Below are 23706 nucleotides of genomic sequence, written 5' to 3'. Positions count from 1 at the left end.
ATCTAAAAAGAAAAGTCTGTCTTTTTAAAATGTTTTATATTTTTTATTAATAATTAAAACGCGAAATTATTTAACGAAGAATGTCAACGGTCGCAGCTGAGCCCCGAAACCCCGCCCCTCACTGCAGCTCCTCCCCTTCCCTGTCTTTCTAGCCAATCACAACCCCGTGTGGCCGTGGCTAAGCCTTTATTTCAACAGCCCTGTTCAGATCGGATTAGTTACTTATTAGTCGATCGGATTAGTTATCAGTCAGTATGTTTACATGGAGAACAATATTCTGATATTAACCCGATTAAGACGATACTCTGATTAAAAGCTACCATGTAAACAGCGATTATTGATGATCTTAATCCAACTAAAGTCATACTCGAAGTAAACACAAATGGAATTAAGATGTGTGGAGTATTCCTGTTTTAGTCGCATTATTGAAATGTGTTACAGACATGTACAGACCTTAATCACACTGTTAACGTCGTGTGGGAGTTTTCACCGCATTGTGACAGGACACGTACACACACGGCAGCGCTCAACCGTTTAACGGCAAATAAGAGCACGGCTGCGTCCCAAACCGCGTACTTACACACTATATAGTAGGCGTAATACATATATACTATATAGTAGGTAAGTACGCGGTTTGGGACGCAGCTCACGGCTTCAAGCAGTCGTCTATTTGCACGTATAGCACGACTAATAATTAACTGCACTTGAAGCTTTCGTAAACTTAAAAATAAAACCACCCAAAACTGTATACGGTACCATAACGAAGATGAACTGTATGTTGATACGTGAAATTCTGGAGGGACGTCGGACAGCGTGGTGCGGTGACGTAATGACGTGTGCCGTTAATCGAGCTATGTTCTATAACATGTAAAACAGGAACATGAAAGGAGTATTCTAAAAGCAACTCATGTAAACACCTTAATCAGGATATTGTCTTATTCAGAATAAGGTCAATAATTAGATTACTGCTGTCCATGTAAACGTCTGTCATCGAGATGATACGGTATAATTACCTCCCAGAACATGTCTCACATGATTCTGCTCCCAAATATCAGGCATCCACCTCTGATCACAAGATTACATAAGGTTTGTGATAGTGTTTTGTCTGTGCGCGCTGCAGGTAATTTATTATATTGGGGGGGGGAAAGAGCCACCGTGCCTTCCTCGTGTGCAACAGCTTCCATTTGTATTGATACTTTGTGCAAGTTTCCCCCAGAGGTGACTATTTTATTGTTCATGGTTAAACACCATTCAGTACGTTTACATGGACAACAATAATCCGATATTAACCTGATAAAGATGATACGCTGATTAAGAAACTAGCATGTAAACAGCAATTTTTAATTACCTTAATCCGATTAAAGTCATACTCGAAGTAAACACAAATGGAATTAAGACGTGTGGAGTATTCCTGTTTTAGTCGCATTATCGAGGTGTATTACAGACATGTTCACACCTCAATCACACTATTAACATTGTGTGGGAGTTTTCACCGCATTTTGCAACAGGACACATACACACACATGGCCCAGCGGTACACACCGTTTGATGGCAAACGAGAGAGCACGGCTGCGTCCCAAACCGCATACTTACACACTATATAGTAGGTGAAATACATGTATCTGAGCTGCTATATAGTAGGTAAGTACCTGTTTTGGGACGCAGCCCACGGCTTCAAGCAGTCGTCTATTTGCACAAATAATTAACTGCACTTGAAGCTTTCGTGAAACTAAAAATCAAACACCCAAAACTGTATACGGTACCATGACGAAGACGAACTGCATGTTGATACGTGAAATTCTGGAGGGAACGTCAGACGGCGTGGAGCGGTGACGTAATGATGATCGAACTATGTTCTATAACATGTTAAATGGGAACATGAAAGGAATATTCTAAAAGCGACTCACGTAAACACCTTAATCACAATATTGTCTTATTCAGAATAAGGTCAATAATTAGATTACTGCTGTCCATGTAAATGTCGTCATTGTTGAGGTACCTAATGATTTCCTAACATAGCAGTGATGTAGAGATATTTCTAATACGTAGTAGGCATTTGAAATTAAGTTTCATACATGTTATTTATTTCACTTCCATCTTGAAATGTTATTCTCGGTTTTATTTTGCAGGTAAATTCTTACCAATGAAAACCATGTTGGGTCCCAGATACGACGACATGGTTCCAGAGGAGAACAGGTTTCATCCGAGCATGCTGTCCAACTACCTTAAAAGTCTGAAGGTATGAGTTTGTACAAACCCTCTGTGAAAGAGAACTTAAGGTAACTTAAGGGACATCACACTATAAGGCAGAGACAAAAGCGGACGGGCCTGCTGTTATAGGGAAAATAACACGGGTGTGACATGTGCTTCACATTAATTAGCATTCAGTTAATAACGCAGCTAATGCAATTGCACTGTTTGAACACCAGAGGTCCCAATCAGCACATTCCATAGAGTAAAATACACAGACTAGCCATAACATTAAAATCACCTGCCTAATATTGTGTAGGTCCCACCTTGTGCCACCAAAACAGCTCTGATCTGTCGAGGCATGGACATACAAAACCTCTGAAAGTATGCTGTGGTATCTAGAACCAAGATGTTAATCCTGTAAGTTGCGAGTTGTGGCCACTGTGGATCGGACTTGTTTGTCCAGCACATCCCTCAGATGCTCGATCGGATTGAGATCTGGGGAATTTGGAGGTCAAGTCAACACCTTGAACTCTTTGTCATGTTACTCAAACCGTTCCTGATCAATAATTTTTAGTGTAGCAGGTGCATTATCCTGCTGAAAGAGGCCACTGCCATTAGGGAATTCCATTGCAACGAAGGGGTGTACTTGGTCTGCGACAGTGTTTAGGTAGGTGGTGCACGTCAAAGTAACATCTACATGAATGCCAGGACTCAAGGTTTCCCAGCAGAACATTGCCCAGAGCATCACACTTCCTCCGCTGGCTTGCCTTCTTCTCATAGTGCATCCTGGTGTCAACTCTTCCCCAGGTAAGCGACGCACATGTACACGACCGTCCACATGATGTAAAAAAAAAAAACATGATTCATCAGACCACGACCGCCTTCTTCCATTGCTCCATGGTCCAGTTCTGATGCTCACGTGCCCACTGTAGGAGCTTTTGGCGGTGTACAGGGTCAGCATGGGCTCTCTGATCGGTCTGTGACTACGCAGTCCCCTACGCAGCAAGCTGTGATGCACTGTGTGTTCTGATTCCTTTCTATCATTACCAGCATGAACATTTTCAGCAGTTTGTGCTACAGTAATTTTTCTGTGGGATCGGATCAGACAGGCTAGCCTTTGCTCCCCACGTGCATCGATGAGCCTCGGCCACCCATGACCCTGTCACCGATTCACTGGTTGTCCTTCCTTGTACCACTTTTGGTAGGTACGAACCACTGCATACCAGGAACACCCCACAAGACCTGCAGTTTTGGAGATGCTCTGACCCAGTCATCTAGCCATCACATTTGGTCCCTTGTCAAAGTCGCTCAGATCTTTACGCTTGCCCATTTTTCCTGCTTCCAACACATCGACTTCGAGAACTGACTGTTGATTTGCTGTCTAATATATCCCACCCCTTAACACGTGCCACTGTAATGAGATAATCAATGTTATTCAGTTCACCTGTCAGTGGTTTTAATGTTAATGCTGATCGGTGTATGTAGAGAGCACGCTGGTCATGTGATCGCATTCTTTTATCGACTTTGGAGCTCTATTTCCAGTTAAAATTATGCCTCAGGTGCTGCAACGAAGCTCATTATGTTTCATTTCTCGGGTCAGAGACTTTGCTTCTTCAATCAAATTTTTGCGAGAATTTACAAATATATATATTTATTTATAAGATATGGTGAACTTGTAGTCCATTTTGTTTACAGTATTAAACCTGTAGCAGTTTTATACAGGCAAAAATGCACATTGTTTTGCATCGTTTAAGGTTCAGAAATAATAATAATAAAAATAATGTTTTCAGCTGTAATTTTTCTTTATTCAAATTGCATCAAATCCTATATCATCCCACCCGTAGAAAATAATCAATGACAGGGTGGTGTAATGCTGCTGAAGTACTGTGACCACACCAAAGTTGATTATTCTCCAATAACAGCACTTAGTGAAGTGTTTTATTTCTGTTACACCACAGCAGTTTGTCAACTGTTAGAATTTCTATGCATCCGTCACTAGGTGGCGGCGGAGACATGGCGTATTCGGGTTGTCCACTTGTCCGTATGTCCCAGTTGCTCATTAGCGCGATATCTCCGGAGCGCCTGGTTGAATGTTTGTAGGATGGACTTATCATCGTAACCAGCAGATGAACTGATTAGATTTGGGATTTGATCCAAACAGGGTCAAGGTCGCAGCTAGGTCAAAAGTTTGACATCATTTTTCTTTAACCACTTCCTTCACATTTGAAGTATATGGTAAATTTTCGTTGTTGAGTTCAAATTGTTAGAAATGAAAGAATCACATCATACTTGTAACCATTTAATGTTGCGCAAAACAAGTTAGTTCCTGTTACCACTTACAGTTTAACAGCTGTGAACAGTCGCTCCCTCACCAGCTGCTCTTTTTCTTGTTAATAAGACAAAAAAACCACACACAAGACTTCCACAAAAAAAAAACCGGAAATGTACCGGATGGAAATGGAAAACGTACTCACTGACGCTGGAGTCTCCTTCCACCAGTGTTAAATACATTTCTCCTAACAGAAAACTTGTGCTTGTGAAAGCTACATTTACAAATACATTTTCACACAGGCCCAGTTGCTATTGGATAATACCAACTTGAGTAAATAACATTATCATTTAAAAACTGACATTTGTGCTTCCTCAAGTTGCCTATGTTTTAATTTCTGAAACAATTTAGTATGTGATATACGCAAAAACAGAAGAAATCAGGTTGGGCGCAAATACTTTTTCACAGCACTTCATGCTGATTTAGTGGTTCTTATGCCGATATACCGTACAGTCTTCTTGAGATCTGAACATACTCCTAGGAACGATACTGTAAATGACACGTGTTACACAGCAGGAAAAACGTTTCTTCTTCTTCTTCTTCTTGTCCCCAGGTCAAGATGGGCTTGCTGGTCGATCTGACGAACACGACACGCTTTTATGACCGAACAGATATCGAGAAAGAAGGGATCAAATACATCAAACTTCAGTGTAAAGGGTATACTTCAGCTTTGTGTATACTATTTAACAGGGGTTCTCAAACCCTGTTTTTGTATTCAAAAAGTATACAATATGAACATTGAACCTATTTTGAAATGCGCTCAGTAATAATTTGTCTGTATTTGAAACGTTACCGAGCTTTTTATCCCTAGCCTTTCCACTCACAGAACATGATTGGTCCAATCTAAGATTATTCATTTGGATTAAACTAAATATAATAACTTTTTTTTTTAAGGGTGGGTTACGATTTCCACCGCCCAGACTTGTGAGATCGTGTATAACGTGCATTCGTCATATCGCGCCCCCAAACGATCGACGGCATCTCCTTAGCTCTGATAGGGAAACGAAGGGGGCGTGGCCAGACATAGGTAACACTTGACGTGTGCACGTTATGTCATCACAACGGAAAATCAACCGGAAGCTGTTTACGAGTCGGCGCGAGATTTAGTCGTTTTTTTTTTTTGGTTTTGTTTTGGGTTTTTTTGCTTAATTACCCGTTAATGTCAAGAATGCTGTAAACTGAGGTTGGGATTGTGAATACGCGTAACAAGTTTAACGTGTAACTATGCGTGCACGTGCCCTGTGGTGAACGGGGGCGGAGATACTTATCGAATTCTTGCATACTGAAGTCACCCTGATAAACAATAATTCAATTTAATATGGTTCGAGAGCGAAGACGTTCACAGCTTCACATCTGTTCAGCAGCACGGACAAGATGTGTCCGAGAAAGATGTTTTGAAGTCAGGGAGCTGGTTTGTATATGATGAGGATCGTATGGGATACAAATAGGCGAAAAGGAAGCACGTATTATGAAATACAGCACACTTTAGTCGTGTCGATGTTAAAGCTGCAACGCCTTTCCATGGACCCGGTTTTTCACGAAAACCTCCGCTGTATAGACGTGACCTTCTTTGTGTCATTCAGCTATGTTTTTTTCTTCTATCGTTTATATGCAGTAAAGCATTTTCCTTTCCAATGCAGCCACGGGGAATGTCCCACTGTAGAGACGACAGAGACGTTCATCAGGATATGTGAGAACTTCGTACAGAAGAATCCCACCGAACTCATAGGCAAGTTTTCTTTAATCGTTTTTGAAGTGATCAACTATGCTACATCTCTTCAGCAGGGCTTCGCAGAACCGTTTGGGCAAACGACGACGAACGGACATTCTGAACGTTCCGCGACCCCCAGCCTTAAACACCCTACATTTCTTTTTCTAATTTCAGATTTATAATCTAGAACTGCGGTCACATTTAAACATTTTATCATGTCAGTAACATATGTACAGTGCCCTCCGCTAGTATTGGCACCCTTGATAAATATGAGCTAAGAAGTCTGTGAAAAATTGTCTTTATTGTTTTGATCTTTTGTTCAAAAATTTCACAAAGATTCTGCTCTCATGGAGATCAAACAATTGCAAATACGACACAGGTTTATCCAAAAAAAGATATCTCTGTTAAATATATGTGTGCAACAATTATTGGCACCCTTTTAGTCAATACTTTGTGCTACCTCCCTTCGCCAAGATAACAGCTCTGAGTCTTCTCCTGTAACGCCTGATGAGGTTGGAGAATACATAACAAGGGGTCTGAGATCATTCCTCCATACAGAATCTCTCCAGATCCTTCAGATTTCGAGGTTCACTCTGTGCACTCTCCTCTTCACTTCACCCCACAGGTTTTCTATGGGTTTCAGGTCAGGGGACTGGGATAGCTATGACAGGACCTTGATTTTGTGGTCAGTAAACCATTTTTGTGTTGATTTTGATGTATGTTTTGGATCATTGTCCTGCTGGAAGATCCAACCAGGGCCCACTTTAAGCTTTCTGGCAGAGACAGTCAGATTTTCATTTATTATCTGTTGATATTTGATAGAGTCCATGATGCCATGTATCCTAACAAAATGTCCAGGTCCTCTGGCAGAAAAACAGCCCCAAAACATTAAAGATCCACCTCCATATTTAACCGTGGGCATGAGGTACTTTTCCATATGGCTACCTCTCTGTGTGCACCAAAACCACCTCTGGTGTTTATTGCCAAAAATCTCTATTTTGGTTTCATCTGACCACAGAACCCGATCCCATTTGAAGTTCCAGTAGTGTCTGGCAACCTGAAGACGCTTGAGTTTGTTTTTGGACGAGAGTAGAGGATTTTTTCTTGAAACCCTTCCAAACTGCTTGTGGTGCTGTAGGTGACTTCGGATTGTAGTTTTGGAGACTTTCTGACCCCAAGACGCAACTAACTTCTGCAGTTCTCCAGCTGTGATCCTTGGAGATTTTTTGGCCACTCGAACCATCCTCTTCACAGTGCGTTGAGACAATATAGACACCCGTCCAATTCCAGGTCGATTCATAATATCTCCAGTTGACTGGAACTTCTTAATTATTGCCCTGATGGTGGAAATGGGCATTTTCAATGCTTGTGCTATTTTCTTATAGCCACTTTCCATTTTGTGAAGCTCAACAACCTTTTGCTGCACATCACAGCTATATTCCTTGGTCTTACCCATTGTTATGAATGACCAAGGGAATTTGGCCTGAGTATTACCTCATATTTATATCGGTGTGAAACAGGAAGTCACCTTCCTCGTTCCTGTTCCTAGACACCCAGGTGTACTAATGAAAATGTAAAATATCAATAAGAATATACTTCAAGTATATTTGTTCTCATATGAATTTATAGGGGTGTCAATAATTGTTGCACACATATATTTAACAGACATTTTTTTGGATAAACCTGGGTTGTGTTTGCAATTGTTGGACATCCATGAGAGCAGAGTATTTTTGTGATTTCTTTTGATCAAAAGGTTAAAGAATAAAGACACATTTTTCACAGCCGCCTTTGCTTATATTTACCAAGGGTGCCGATATTAGTGGAGGGCACTGTGTGTGTAACGTTGGTGACTATAAACTAAAGGAATATTCCTTGCACAGGCTTATTTATCAGTCTAATGTTAAGTGTTTTTGTAGGTTGTTATAGGAAAGCCCGAGGTTTTCAAAATGCGAACGCTAACTGTCATAGGAAACTCGGTTAGTGTTTAATGCTTACTAACATTGCAGAGAACTAGATACGTGTGCAGGTCACATGGCAAGTACCAAGTCATCGAAAGTCACACCTTCTTGTGCTTCTAGACTAATTGTTTCTAAAAACATTTCTGTATTGAAATCTCAGCACATCGATACATTTATAAATGTCAGTCAGTGCAGGTTTGAACGCTAAACTTATCTTTATGGTAATGAACACATGATGATGGATCTGAGCAGTTTACGCTCTACTGATTTACACCACAGTGAATCAGTATAATTGTAAGATTTGAAGCTGACTGAGGTGTGAAATATTCACACTACGATCTCCTAGCTTCTAAAGATCACCGTGTTAACTGACAGTATCGTCTTTACAGCAGTAACGGATGTTGGAAGTTAATGGGCTAAGGTTAAGTGAGAACTGGTTTTGGTACACTGTAGACAGAAGAAAGAGGTGCCATCATCCTCTTCTGATTCTTCATAAAGTAAATCGCGCACGTCACACCTCCCTCCGCTGACTTCCTGTAGCCGCCTGCATGAAATTCAAGGCCTCGATGCTCACGTACAAGACCTTGTCTGGAACAGCACCCCCTCTACCTCATCACTCTCCTTGAGGCTTACGTTCCCTCACGCAATCTAAAGACCTTCCGCGTGGCTCAAGGTCCCTTTCCAGAACCTTCAAACTAACTGTTCCTCAGCGGTTGAATGAACTTCTGGACTGCAGAATCGGTCACTATCTTCAAAAAACTGCCGAAGACCCACGTCTTCCATGAGCACGTAATTAACCCCTAAAATGCCAACCCCACATTATTTTAAAAAAAAAAAAAACACCTTACACTGGCTCTTAGACCTCGACTCTGCGCACTTTGCTTCTCTAGAACTCAATTATAAATGTTGTAAGGTAGCACTGCTTGTATTGTTCTCCGCTTGATATATCGCTTTGGATAAAAGCGTCTGCTGAATGAATAAATGTAAATATGGGAATTATTATATGGGAGCAGCAGAAAGTTTAACCAGTCCTGGAACCTCATTGTATGATTTAGATCAGTGGTTCTCAACTAGCGTGGAGAGATCAGAAGGGGGGTGCAGATTGTTTTCAAGAAAAGAAAAACACAGAAAGGGCATCATTTGGGTTCTCTGTGTATTTTATTGTTTTTCATAAAAGAAAGAAAAAATAACCTGTATTTTCTTTTTGCTAGGGAGAGGCGGAGCTTAGCCTGCCTTTTATCTAGCTGTCAGTGCAGACCAGTGTTGCCGACTTAGCGACTTTTCAGTCCTGCAAGCGCGAGGTCCTGCTTTCCCTCCGCACTCTCACCTCTCTCTGCGTTTGCGCTGTTCAGTGCGTGTCTGAGAGCCGGAGATAACTATATCACGGATAACGAGACGCGCCCTTCCTCCACATTTACATCATGCTTATGCGAATGTTTTTAGAATGCAAGACGAATGTAATGCAACATGTTTTACATGTAAAATAGTCCAGGTTATTACAGACTAGTTCTCTTGTTCAAAGTAGTTTTGGTGTTCAGAAACATTTTTGATCATTCATGTTCCATAGCTGTCCGTTATATAGTTTTATAAAAGTTATTTTAAAAAATCATAAAAATTATGAAAAGTAATTTAAAAAAAAGTACGAAAACACAAAATAAAAATCTATCTATCAAAACAGAATATATATTAGGTTTATATGTGTATATTTATTATATATATTATTTTATATAGAATATAGATAATCATCTGGTCTCCTTCAATATGAGGATGGGGTGTGTGCCACATGATAGGTGAGGCGTGGGGGGGCTTTAGTTACAAAAGGTTGAGAACCTCTGATTTAGGACGAGTCCCGAGGGATTGGGCTGCGCATTTGCAGACGGACACGAAAGAAACGAGAGCCACTGGAGTAAGGAATTTGATTGTGTTAAAACATGAGCGAAGGTATTAGACGGAACTGCGTGTTAATCGTTATCTGGAAAATGGCAGTAATGAGGTAACCATCCGACCGCACACCGGGACTAAGCATTTTGAAGTACAGCGTTAAATACATTGTGACATGTTCTCTTTATTGCTCAGTTGTACTCCGTTATAGAAAAATAATCAACCGCAACGCAGACGGCGCGTCATGAAGAGTGTTTCATTCCCCTTATATTAGTTCGTCAGTGATTGTGTTATTTTTACTACGACACACAGTTACAAATTTTAAAAAAAAATCTGTTTATGAATTTTACATTTAATATTGTGCCACAAGTTAGTTCCTGTTCTGACTTACATAACAATAACGGCTATAACCAGTCGTTCCCTCGCCACCGTCCCGTCCAGAGTGTTTCCAGTATACGGAGCGTCTGCTGTAAAGTCCAGGGTAGGATGTTACTATAGAAGTGATAACATTAATATAAATATGAACCTGTAATTTGCAGGAACTACTCTCTGATTAATCAACACCTTCTGACCAATCATATTCGAGAATTCATCAGAGCTGTGGTGTCTTTCAGAGAAGCTCTTAAATGGATGCATGTAAGTTTATCGGTATAGTTGTGCTTCACTGGTAAAGATGATGTCATAACAAAGGTTAGCTTAAGGTGTGTACGATTTTAAAAAACAAAACATTTTTATTAAACACTGGTCGCTGAGTTCGACCTGCCCGACTGTAAACTAGGGCTGCAACTAACGATTATTTTGATAATCTGTCGATGATTTCTTCGATTAATTGATTAGTCGGATTGAAGTTCCAATTTTTATTTCCTGTATTACGTGTTATTTCACATCCTGCCCGATGTTGTCCTTCAAACATTGTGCAAACTAAAGGCTATGAAAAAGGTATTAAATGTATCTATGTGGGCTATGCTAACCATCCTGCAAAGGCTTTTTAAAAATATTATCATTATATTTTGAAAACAAGAAACAGCGGATTGTCCACAAGCTTTAAAGCAGAAGAACAAAAGCACAAGCTGAGTGTTAACTGGTAAGAGGTTGAATGTGTTGCAGTAACACACACATTCACTCGTCTGAACACAGAAACGTTACTTTATTCTGTAAATGTATGACACTTCTTTAGAGCTGCAACAACTAATCGCTAATATTCGATTATGAAAATCATTGTCAGAGATTCTCATTATGGATCAGCTGGTCTGCGCGCGGCACGGGGTGCGCTTACTCACTACGTTGCGTCTGTTCCGAAAACACGCTTCGGAGAGTAAATACTAAAGTTGTGTCCCGAAGGAAGCACTGTGCACTGTGTACTCTACCGTCTAGTGCAGTGGTGTTCATAGTGGGGGCCGCCAGGGGGCGCCTGGGGGCGTCAGCAATTGTGCGAAAAATAAATTTTCACTCTCAGGCAACCACACACACAATCAATTCCTAATGTAATGTAAAGATGTAATTATTAATACAAAAAAGGGGGATATATTCAGAAGTCTGTATTTTTAATGTGTTTTAAAGACATCTTGCAAAAGGGGGGCCTCGGTCAAATGTTTATGCCATTTGGGGGGCCTTGCTCTGGAAAAGTTTGGGAACCAATGGTCTAGTGTATGAATTTTAGGAAGGTACTATCGTCTCCAATGGAGCACTAGTGGTTTTTTACTAACTGGAAGTATGAGCCGTTTCCCAGTCAGTGGCGCATGACGTGATCTATTAGTATCAAGGCCGCGGTGTATGCTCCTCACGCGCCGTGTAGACGCGCTGATGCAGAGTGGGAGTGTAATGTCTAATTAAAACACTATGATCAAAGTAAACAGAAGTAAAACAACATGCCTAAAGGCAGTGAGTAACAAGGTGCAGTGAAAGGGAGTTTTTATTATTAATTCAGGACTGTAGATTAATTCTCTGCTTTTTGTGCATCCATACTGCATACATAAATACTGTTACATAATATAAGCTAATAATTATTTATATATATATATATATATATATATATATATATATATATATATATAATTATATACACGCACGCACACACTTATTAGTTTATTTTATATATAAGAATTTATGCATTATTTTTATGGATGCACAAAAAGCACAGAATTAAACTACAGTTCTAAATTAATAATAAATATTCCGGTGTGTGTTTGTGTGTATTGGGTTCTTTTCAGTTTATATAACTGGACAAACATTTGTGTAAAGTTTTAGTCTGAAGTTTATATTTGTAACGCTCAGTTTGTGGATTTTATTTTAAATAAATGAAATAAAAAAGGTTCTGAAAGTTTGCCCCGCCCCCCCATCCGATAATCAGAAAAAAAAATCAACCAACTAATCGATTATGAAAATATTTGTTAGTTGCACCCTTTCACTTCTTACATTTCTATACAATTCCACGTTATAACCCCATCACAGTTACTGCTCTCATACAAAACACAATGACTTTTATTTCTAAATATCGCTAAATGCAGCATCAAACAACATATTTCATCAAAATTCGTCATCAGTTATTTTAATGATCGATTATTATGGGTTTTATCGAATTGTTGTTGCAGCCCTATTGTAAACAAATGCTGTAAACAAGATGGAAGTGTTTGCTTGTATTATTAGTATTATATAATATGATTTTAAGTATTTTTAGTGGCTTAGAAGTGAGTGGAAATACCCTTTACCCTGAGTGTTCATTTCGCGCTCCCATCTGCCCATGCCCTGGTCCTTTTATGGAGTTTTGTGGGCGTCACTACATGCAAATGAGCCGCGTCGACGTGCTCCGCGCTGTATCAGTGAAACTTTTGTAACTCCAGTGGAATATTTTCGGTCGGCTTGGCTGACACAAACATTTACACACAGCTTTACTGAAAGATTGATAAATAAGGAACATTAGTTGTATATTGAGGGAGAAATCATCTGAAAAATAGGTGCACTAATGACCGTGTTCGAGTGTAGAGCGCACCATATGTGTGTCCTGTAAAGGAATTTCACTTCTTCCTGTTGCATTTTTATGTATTTATGTGTGGGGAAAAAAGCTCCACGTTAAAGGTAGAAAATGTCCAGTAGAGGGAGCTAGAGTAGTGTCAAGTGGAATACATTCTCTTTCTCCTCAGCGTATGGTATCCAATATTGGACAGTTTTTAGTATCGCCCCCGGTAATAAAGAGGAACATATTAGAAATGATAGTATGATGCCAAATCTCATATTAAACATCCAAACAGAGATTGAAGGGAAAAATCCAGCTGGATTTCTTTTCCAATCTGAGAACTGTCCGAGTGTAGTTCTCGTATTGCGATGGAAAGATTTGATTGACGTTTCTCCGTCGAAGACTTGGACCGAGAAGCATTAGAGCCGAGCCTCCATCCTGCAAGTTAAGAAGTTGTTTTGGGAATATTTACACCCGAGCTGCTGATATGAATGAAAGAGATGAATAAATCATCGTATTATTTATACATATTTCTCTCTCCAGCTCTATTTCACGCTAAGGAATTAGCGTCTATTACATTAAGATCTGTGCATCCGGCGTAATATTTCTGATAAGGAATAATCTTTTTCCTAACCGAGGAGACACGAAGCCATGTGATGATCATTTCCGTGCGTAGAGAAAAGATTATAAACCGGCGTACGTGGAAATACGTGTGGATCAGTGTGAAGAAGTGTCCTGTTCACGTTTAATTAAACGATTCATAACGCTGCAGAGAAAGTATTCAAAGAGTAAATCCCGTGTTTATTAGGACCTGGGAATGTCTCCATTTCTGAAGGGAATCGAACACGACAGCGCGTGCCATTTTAGGAAATGCAAGAGGAAGAGTTCCTGTTATCATCCTGAAGCTTTTATAATAGACCACTTGATTTAAAAAAAAAAAAAAAAAAAATTGTTTATATTTTTCTAATAACAGCACATCCCGAAGTAATTCCACAGCAATTTACCACTGATTATATACGGCTTTTTTTATTTGTTAATAACTTGCACGTCATGCTTTTCATCCGTTTATAGTTTCTTTACACTTATGACTCTCATTTTCACATGAAATATTAATAATCTTGCAGCAATTCACATTTTGGGAAATTTCTGTGTAATATTCTAATAATTACGTATAAGATTGCATATGGACAATTTTCCTTCCATCTAGAAATTGATGTATTATTATTTTTTGGTTCTGAATTGGTTTTGAGAAAGTTTAATGTGTTATCACCTAGTCAATTAAGTTTATAGGTTTTTATAAAGGAAATTGACTTTTATATCCTAATGACACATACAATGACTTATACAGTACTGTGCAAACGTTTTAGGCAAAGAAACGCTGTAGAGCAAAGATGCCTTCAAAATAATGAAATTCAATGTTTCTACGCTTTAAATACCATAAAGAATAGTAAATGAATCAAAGGCAATATTTGGTGTGACCAGAAAAGGTAGAATTAGTGCGGTTTTATAAGGAAATGAGCTGTAAGTGTTATCGAGCATCTTACAGAACCAGACACGGTTCTTCTGGAGACTTTGACTGTCGCACTCGCTTCTTATTTCTGCAGAAAAACCCAGCAGCCTTCATTGTGTTCTTTTTGTCTGAAAAAAGGTGTCTCTTGAATAATAATAATAATAATAATAATTTAAAAAAAACATTTAATTTTGTGCTGGAAAACTAATGATAAGATGTTTTTTGTACCGACTCGATAATATAGAAGTCATAAAATAAAAAATCTATAATCTAAAAACAAAGTTTGTACTAAAAAAAAAAGGGGGTGTCTAAACTTTTGCACAGTACTGTATATCAGGAAACACTTTTCAGGGACAGCAAGAAAATTCCACTTCAACCGAAGTCGGGAAGGTTCGGCAAGTGACGCCAAATCAAAATGGCTGCTCCCAGTATGAACGAAGTAGCACTTTATACCTATAGAGTTATTCTCAATATATATATTTCTTCAAATTGCTGTGTTCCAGGCAATACAGCGGTCGCACGTCGACGCAAACAATTATATTAAAAAAAAAATTCTGTTGTTTTTATATTAGATCATTATACTGTTCAAGACATATTAAAGATGCAGTTCATGATTGTGACCAAAATGCTGGATTCAGTTCAGAGATCAGATCCGAGCAAAAGTGATCCAGGGTCATCGGGTTGGGAAGCACCAGAGCGTACACCGCTTCCCCTGCTCTCCAGTCAAACGGTTACACACTCGGGTAGTAGAGGGAGCAAGACGAGAAGGAGAAGATATTCTGTCAGGATGATGAAGACAAACCTGATTGGACCGTTTTCTGGTTTCCGGATAAGGCTTAGGCTGTCGAATGAGCACCAGAATATTGTGTAGAGGAAAAAGGAAAAATACGGCACGATACCGTAGAAGACAGGAGTGTTCAGTGCTACATAACTAATAAAGCCTCTGGTCTTCACAACGAGACCCGAAAGTGAAATATATCCTGGTTTAAACTCTGTACTGCCAACACTTCCTAATCTGATTGTTCTTTGATTGTGTGTGTGTGTAATTCTATCATATTTCCTATAAGAGGCGCTCTTGTGGTTCTGCCAAACCTTCACAGCCCATCCCAGAGGGTGGAATACATGAATTTTATTATTATTATTATAGTTGCGGTGAGAGGCTTATTGCTGCTGCCTTGGAAACGACCTCCCTGGGGCACGGGGAAGGGGGCCAACGTTGAGCCGGAAGAGAGGGGCAGGAGTGGGCATGATGAGGGCCGAAACCCCATCTCTGAGGACTCTGTGAAGCAGACGAGACTGTCCGTCACTCGAACGAGGACAGCGTCTCTAACGAGGCGGGGGTTGCTCGGCGAAGGCGTGTGAGCACGGAGCGTGCGAGACCGCTGCGGAAGAAGACGCCGATGTTAATCCAGTCCCTTTCGGTCATGAACCTTTGATTGTTTCAGAGTTTTTCCCCTTTTCACGTCATTACTTCCCGTGCTCCAGAGTGTGTGACTGCGCATTCAGACATCGTTAATGAGGAGACCAGGTTAACGCTATTTTTAAATCGCGCCGCTTGGAACGTCTGTTGGGATTCGTTACGTTTATTAAAGATTCTTCAACCTTCCCCTTTAAATTAGGAGTTGAACTTCGGGCCTGCTCTTTGCCCTTAATCAAACGATAAATCAAAGTGTTTTCTTCTCTCCAGGCTACAAGGAAGCAGCCGATGCATTTATTCATACTTTTTCGGCGTTAAGGTTCTCCCACACGCGCGCACTCGGACAGCTTCGGAAGGAGTTTGACTTGCGCGCCAAGTGATGGACAACTTTGAAAAGCGTTCGTGCTCATGCTGCGTCACGGGGCAGCGGAACACACCCGGAAGCAAGCTGCGTCCGTTTTCTTTACGCGCACACGACCTCACGGATGCCCGCGATCGGGGGAGAAGGAGTACGCCATCCCTCCCACCCAGAGAGCACTAGTAGTTAATATCAAATAACTAACATTACACACAAGGATCCATGAATTGTCTTCCAACCCATAATAGTTAGTTTGAAGAGCACACGTTTGGGCTTGGCGCTAGCCACTATTCTATGATTATAAGGGTGTAATAAATATTTTGCACAAACATCCATCCATGTCAAGATAACCGTTCTGGTGGAAGTTTGAGGGGGAAAATGGTTCAAGACGCATCAGATCAAAGGGTTTGTGCGATGACTATAGCGTGGCATTACTATAATCCAGACAGCTGGAGGCCTGAGCTTCGCTTTCCTAAATAATAGGTGAGAACACCCGCGTTTCCCTCGGAGGGCAGAAACTCATCAGTGACCGAAATGGCCGAGCGAGTCGAGGACGAATTAACGAGCGAGAGAGGTGAGGTGTGAACTAGAGAGAGAGGGAGAGAGAGACAGACATAGGGGTCACCTCTGACAGTGTGAAAGTGAAAGGGAAGGGCTTTGTTAGCGAGTGTAAAGTGGTGGGGGAGGAACAGAAAGGATGAGGAGTGTTGGATAGAGCGATGAAAGAGGATGTGAAGTGGCTTGGGGGACGTGGTGTTTGATCAGCAGCCTGATCTGAAATACACTACATCCATCACATGATGATCGCGGGCCATAATGAGATTGATTTATACAGGAAGCTCACACACCGGTTGGCATGAGGGAGCAAAGAGCTGTGTGTCACTCATGTGTACTGTCTGTTCCCCCCACAGGTGTCCACTGCACTCACGGCTTTAATCGGACAGGCTTTTTGATCTGCACCTACCTGGTGGAGAAAATGGACTGGAGGTGAGAGGCTGTGTGTGTGTGTGTGTGTGTGTGTGTGAACTTGTTTGCTTGCATCATTCGCCCACCTATTCATAAACGGGTCTGGAATACAAACACTAAAAGATTCATACGCCCTTTCCGTCCTCGCCATATCGCAGCGTCGCAGCTTTCCGAAGGGAACGGCAGCTCCCATGTATCCCTGTGTTCAGACGGTGACATGGACTTGCCTGTGGCATTGTCCTTCACCATATTCCTTTGAGGAAACACCGCGCACTTGTTCCACTACTTCTCGAGTAATCTCAAGTGAGGTTTGTTCGGAGAAGAAACGTAGATTTCACATGCTTGATGCAATTCTTTTTTTTTTTCCCTCAAAAGGAGTGCGTTCAGGCAAAAGCAACGCGAGATTATTATTATTTTACGTTTTAAGGATGTGTCATTTAATTACATTGAGTAAAGGTCACCTAAGCTTACTAAGGTAAGCTTTGCAGCTGTATACAGTATAGCGATCATTATCTCTCTCTTCAGGACATCGAGGGCAGGATCCTCCTCCCCCTGCGTGAGATCGTCGATGGGTTTCTATAGGTGTAATGTGTATTCTCGGTGAAATCAGTCATATGACTGATGCTCTCTGTAGAGGAAGAGGTAATGGGGAGATTCTCCAAGGCCTTTGCGGTACAGCATAAATAATTCATTGTGGATGTATTTAGGCTTTGAGACACAGCTGCAAGTGGCTTGGAGAAGGTCACGGCTGGATCGGAAGTGTGTGAATTCACAGATTGAAGTGACACACACCTGATTTTCTGCCTTAGCGTGATAGATTTTTTTTGTAGGAAGTCAGATCTTTTCGAATCAGAACTGATTCGCGGTCTTAGACCGGATGCATGTCCGCCATGTGGCCATGTGACGTGAACGGCGAGATCGGAGTTCGCGTGGATTTTTCCCGACGCGCATGCTCCTCGGAGTCGTCGTCATCTAGCGACGGCGGCGTGTCAAAACAGCAGTGGAGGATAATAATAGATTGACTTGAAGAATGGAGAAATCTGGGATTTATGTAATAGTTTTGGGAATCTTTAGCAAAACTAAGGAACGGACTACTGCGGTGAAACAATAACCCGAGAAATGGGTTCCTAGCAGGCATGAACATGACCTGTTAAAATAATCCGATCCAAACAGAAATGTGGAAATGTACCAGGAAAGCTTGTAACGTGAACACCACCATGATCGGCTCCTCCAGGATTTTGCGATCGCAGAGATGATTGCGATTCACATGCGATGTTTCGGACTTACCGCAGATTTTGGGCCAAGACGCGTCATGTGACGTCGTCACAACGCGCATTCAACCAAAGTCCTCTACGATTCACGTGCATCTAACATGAGTACAGCTAAAAGGGCTCATTCACCAACAAACCTCACTGTGAAAGAAAATTTTGCACAATTGCGATTTCACCAATTTAAGTAGTTTTCCGCAAAAAAGCACAAAAAACTCCTCAAATTGCATCAAAAATGTTGAAAAAAAGCCTCGATATCTTGTCTTAATATTCGGACTCTCTATTTACATCAATGTGTAAAATGTCCTGTAAAATATATCACAGTAGTCTCCTGTTAAAACTTGTGATGTTGGATTACAGTGCGTCTAAGATTCCAAAACTGATATATTTGTACATAAATATAATTAATCTTCCATCCCGCGCAGCAGATCCCTGAATCCAGTTGAGGGCGAGGGCAAAAAGTAAGCTTGCTTCTATAAGAAATGATTTGGTGTGCGATGTCTGAATAGGAACAGCGAACGTGTAACGGTGTAGTGACACCCATCACAGACAAAGTCTCACGACCGAGTGCGCTGGCGTTCGTTTTCATGGGACCTGAGGATCAGGTGGAAGTTCATGTCCGGACCCAGTCTTGTAGCATGGCAACAGCAGGTAAAGCCACATGAGTGAAACTGTTTCTGTTTGTGTCATTTAGCGTCGAAGCCGCAGCAGCAGCATTCGCTCTCGCTCGCTCTCCTGGCATCTATAAAGAAGAGTACCTGAAAGAACTCTTCCGTCGCTACGGCGACGTCGACGACGCTCCACCTGCCCCGGAGCTTCCCGATTGGTGTTTTGAAGACAGCAACGATGACGTCGACGACGACGGAAACGTGATCGCTCAGGACTCTGGACCAAGCTCATCAGGCTCCAATTCGGGCAAGAAGAAGAGAGAGAAACTGAAACTGGTGAGATCTGTTTTTTTCCTCTTCTTTTTCCGTGAATAAATTGTGCCTAGGCCTTGTCACAGTTTTGATTCTTTTTAAACTGTCGATACACCGGCCTTTATCTTTATAGGTGGGTAAAGCTAGCAGGTAGGAATTGAGGGCTCCTTTATAACCGAGCCTTTATAACAATCCTAATTACGTACAATATTGTTTCCAACGTTCAGAAATCTGGATCTAGTACCGCTTTTGTTTTGTCCCCATGCGTCAGTGGTGTTGGGCAATTTTCACCATTAATTCGGTTCATTCGAATGAATGTTCTACCATGATTTACGTTTGAGATGTTTTAATTGAGGTCATATATACAGGTATGTATATGTCACTGAGGACTGAGCTTGTAGCAAAGAAAGGTTCACGGATCACTTCAGAGATATGGAATTGGTGCAGGTTTGAAAAGTCACATGAACAAGTCGGACTAAAATATAATGCCGCATTACATCCTAAGCGGTAACTCGCCAGTCGGAATTCCGTCATTTTCGACCCCGGCACGTTCGACAGACGAAGTGGGAAACTGGACGCCGCCATGTTCGTATTTTGTTAGCAACAAGCTAGGCAGCTGACTCGGCTGAGTGACGTATACTTTCTCTCTCAAACAGCAAACCGTATAGTCAGTGTTTATTCAGATTTAACAAACGAATATATCTGTCGATTAATCTAAAGCGAATACTTGTGTGTGTGTGTGTGTGCGTGCAGGTTAACTCGTTTAAAAGTAAGAAGTTTTACTTTGTTTATTGCTGATGCTGTGCACAACGCTGATTCGACGTTGCACCGTAAACGGAGAAGGAGCTGCTCGGTTGCGGTGCTATTTCACGTCACAAAAGATACGGTCCCCGTTTTATAGCATTTATATCTATAGCAAATAGAGCAAACAATATCTAATTTTTAAAAATGTATTTAAATATAAAACACGCTTCCTTTAAAAGAACCATCGTTTGCACTACTTGCTATAGATGGTGCTGTTACAGTTTTTTACACGTCTACATTTAACACGTAAATTACAAGTCCATTCTAATAAATTATAAAAAGTGTCATTTTTCAATTGCATTATGTAAGAACGACAACAAAAAAATGTCGACCGTAATAGAGTTCAAAAAGTTGAAAATGTCTGGGGTTGTTTTTTTTTTTTTGCGGCTTTGAGTCAGCACAACTAAAACCGGAATATATGATGTTCCCGAGCGGCTCTGAGTCTCCCCGACAATCCTAAAATGAAGTTTGACCGCACGGTGACGGCCAGCATCCGATCAGAGGGGCGAGAGTGGGGGTGTGAGAGTACACACGGTCGGTAGGATGCTATAAAAGAAAAGCGATTTTACATAATTAATTCCTACCCTGTCCGGGGTGTACCCCGCCTTGTGCCCGATGCTCCCTGGGATAGGCTCCAGGTTTCCCCGTGACCCTGAAAAGGATAAGCGGTATAGAAGATGGATGGATGGATGGATGGATAATTAATTCCTAAAAGTTTTCATTTTGTATTTCACTTGAATTCTTTTGATTGCTGTGTCACATTAAAGGTGGAAAAAGATCTGGCCTTGACCATAAAAAACCTGAAATCTTTACAGGGGTGCGTAGACTTTTTACGTCCACTGTAACGCGCGGTCGGATTTTTCTCCCAGAGAGGACGAAATTCCAGAAACCGGGATTAAAGCTCCAGTTGAAAACAGCAGTCAAAGCTGAGCACGTGGCTTTCACGTTCTCCCATCCTCTTTCCTTCCTTTCTTGACTCGTACTGCTGCCCCGAGCGTTAGCTAGACTTTTAATTCAACTGGATCCAGACCATAATAAAGAAGTTGTTTTGTGATCTCAGTTAAGGGAAGGTTTTTGTTACAGAAGTCACGTCTAATTCCTCAGGACTGTAATGAAGACCTCACAGCGTTCTAATTGCAGCAGCTTCCTGCCGCAGTCTCTCTCGTTAGAATAGTTCAATTAGCGAGGATATCCCCTGTAGTGCCTGTACTGAAATCTGAAATCACGACACCTTATATCCCGGGCTCTTGATGGCTGCAGAAGGCAAATCAAGCAAGACTCAGGTTTTTATTTTTTAATCTACAGGGATCCATTTTTCTTTTCTGGTGATTAGTCAATTAGTCATTGCCTCTCCTTGCTTGGCAGAGCCACTTGTGTAGGAGGCTGTGACAGGCATGTGTGGCTCTTAACTCTGATCTAGTTTAAGAGCTTTGTTTTTTTTTGTTTGTTTTTTTTGCTCTTTTGATAGTCCACATTTCCTTGGAGTTAGATGAAGTATCCATGGAAGTTCTCTACAAGACGATAATAGAGACTGTGCACTGCAGTGACAGCTCAGACAAAATGTTTAGCCTGTTTAGTCATGACCAGTTCCCACGCACTAGTTAGGTCTCTTCTGTCATATGACCGCTACCATCCGGGGAGGGACAGGGCGATCACGTGCTCCCCCCCGCGCCATCTGACATGACGCGCACGACCACGTCTTTTCAAACGGCTGCTCGTGTTGCATCATGGAAGGAAAGCGCTGTCTGCACACTTCCTCATACATCAGCTCAGAGACGCGCATGAGTGGCGAGATCACGTTGCCAGAACATCGCACCAGCTCTGGACGATGACCCTCGGTGTCGCCCGTTTCCTGCGGACGTGGTGATGGGGAAACGGGTTCCCAAGTAATACAGTAACTACGTTGACTTACGTTATGACCGCGCCACTCGCTAGGTTTGCTCTGCTAAATCAAACCCGAGCTCTGTGAAGGTTCCTCACGCTACACTGTGATTAAAATGCCAGCTGGACTTTTCTAAGATTTGGCAGGGGACTACTACGTTGCCTATATTTCTGCAATAACTGGCTGTCGAATGAAAAAATCTCCGGCTTTGTACAGCGCACTTACAATCACAATAAAATAATGTAAACCAAGAAACCCTTAACGTTTAACAGCACTAAATTTTTCAGGTTTTTTTTTTGTGTGTTTTTAAAAAGAAAAAAAAAAACCCCAAAAAATGTTTATTCCAGTTTCAAGAGACAGCTGGAGGTGGTTACGCTCTAACCTTGTGTACTGAAAGTGCTGTGCTGGTGGTTGCGCATGTGTTTTGCTTCGATAGTGACGCTCTTCCCGCGTGTTTTTCACCCAGATAAGTGGATTATCCTTCTCGTCTTTTTCAGTTTTTCTGACGAAAGGGATCATCCCGAGGTCATGGCATGCTGGAATTTTTTTTCAATAAACCAAGGAAATAAAATGTGAAGCTTAATTGCCGTTTTTCAGCTGTTTAAAAGAAAAACAAACAAACAAACAAAAGGTGGCATATGAGACTTCTAAATAGGGAAATGATCAGGACTGTAACTGTACACAAACCCCCCCCCCCCCCTTCTCTTTCAGGGTGCCGTGTTTCTGGAAGGCGTCTCGGTCAAAGGAGTGACTCAGGTGACCACTCAGCCCAAACTGGGGCAGGTTCAGCGCAAATGTCAGGAGTACTGCGAGTGGGGAAAGTAAGTGCTTACATTGGAACATTACATTTACCTGCCTGTGTGTGTGTAGGGTTTTAAGCTTTTCCCTCCATGTTGGAGGAGAAAAATAGGATCAGATGAGTCCCCCCCCCCCCCGCCCCCCGATTCACTGTTATCAAGTCTCTAGGCAGCGTGATCCAGTCTGAGCTTTTCAATGTGGCATTTCATTGCCTTTGGGTAGGTCAGAGTGCTTCACAGAAAATACTGCGCTTCCCCTGCAGCAGAAATGGAGCTGCCCGTGGCCACATGATCCACGAACGACTTCATTCTCGTCTGCATCATCTCGGAATTTGGCCCGAGGAGAAACAGTAAACAAAGGTTTACCGGTTTGAACAGATTTTTACAAAAGCAATACAATAAACTCGAGACAGGTTACAAACACACACACTATAATAATAATTATTATTATTATTGTTATTATTATTTCTCCATCTCTGAGGAAATTGCATCGCATTATCCTTACTCTATTAGCGTACCATGTTTAACTACTTTGCAAAAATGTTATGCTTTTAAACGTTCAAACTTTTACTGTCATGTAAATCATCTCATCTCATCTCAAGGGAAGGAAAGCTCACCATGTTATAATGGCATAAGCCATAATGATTTCATAACGAAATCAGTTCAGGATCGAATAACGACTCTTGCTTATGAGTTTGCGTTAAGCTCGTGTTAACTTCCGGATGCACGCGTTGTGTTACACAGGGGAAATATTCGTTA

At 41.3% G+C, this 23706-nt stretch overlaps 1 protein-coding gene across 3 annotated transcripts in view; it reads left to right on the top strand.

Moving 5' to 3' along the window:
* Nucleotides 1-23706, top strand: part of rngtt (RNA guanylyltransferase and 5'-phosphatase) — a 130238-nt gene that overhangs the window by 897 nt on the left and 105635 nt on the right. For all 3 annotated transcript variants that reach the window (XM_053687151.1, XM_017452662.2, XM_017452656.3), the window contains exons 2-7: nt 2130-2239; nt 5076-5179; nt 6163-6251; nt 17222-17297; nt 19239-19488; nt 22862-22971. In XM_053687151.1, coding sequence (XP_053543126.1) covers nt 2130-2239; nt 5076-5179; nt 6163-6251; nt 17222-17297; nt 19239-19488; nt 22862-22971 — 739 coding nt within the window. The remainder of the gene's footprint in view (nt 1-2129; nt 2240-5075; nt 5180-6162; nt 6252-17221; nt 17298-19238; nt 19489-22861; nt 22972-23706) is intronic.

The sequence above is a fragment of the Ictalurus punctatus genome, chromosome 2, assembly GCF_001660625.3.
Source record: "Ictalurus punctatus breed USDA103 chromosome 2, Coco_2.0, whole genome shotgun sequence".
In the NCBI taxonomy this organism is placed as follows: Eukaryota; Metazoa; Chordata; class Actinopteri; order Siluriformes; family Ictaluridae; genus Ictalurus; species Ictalurus punctatus.
Note: the sequence above shows the minus strand (reverse complement) of the source record. Positions and strands in the feature narration are given on the sequence as shown.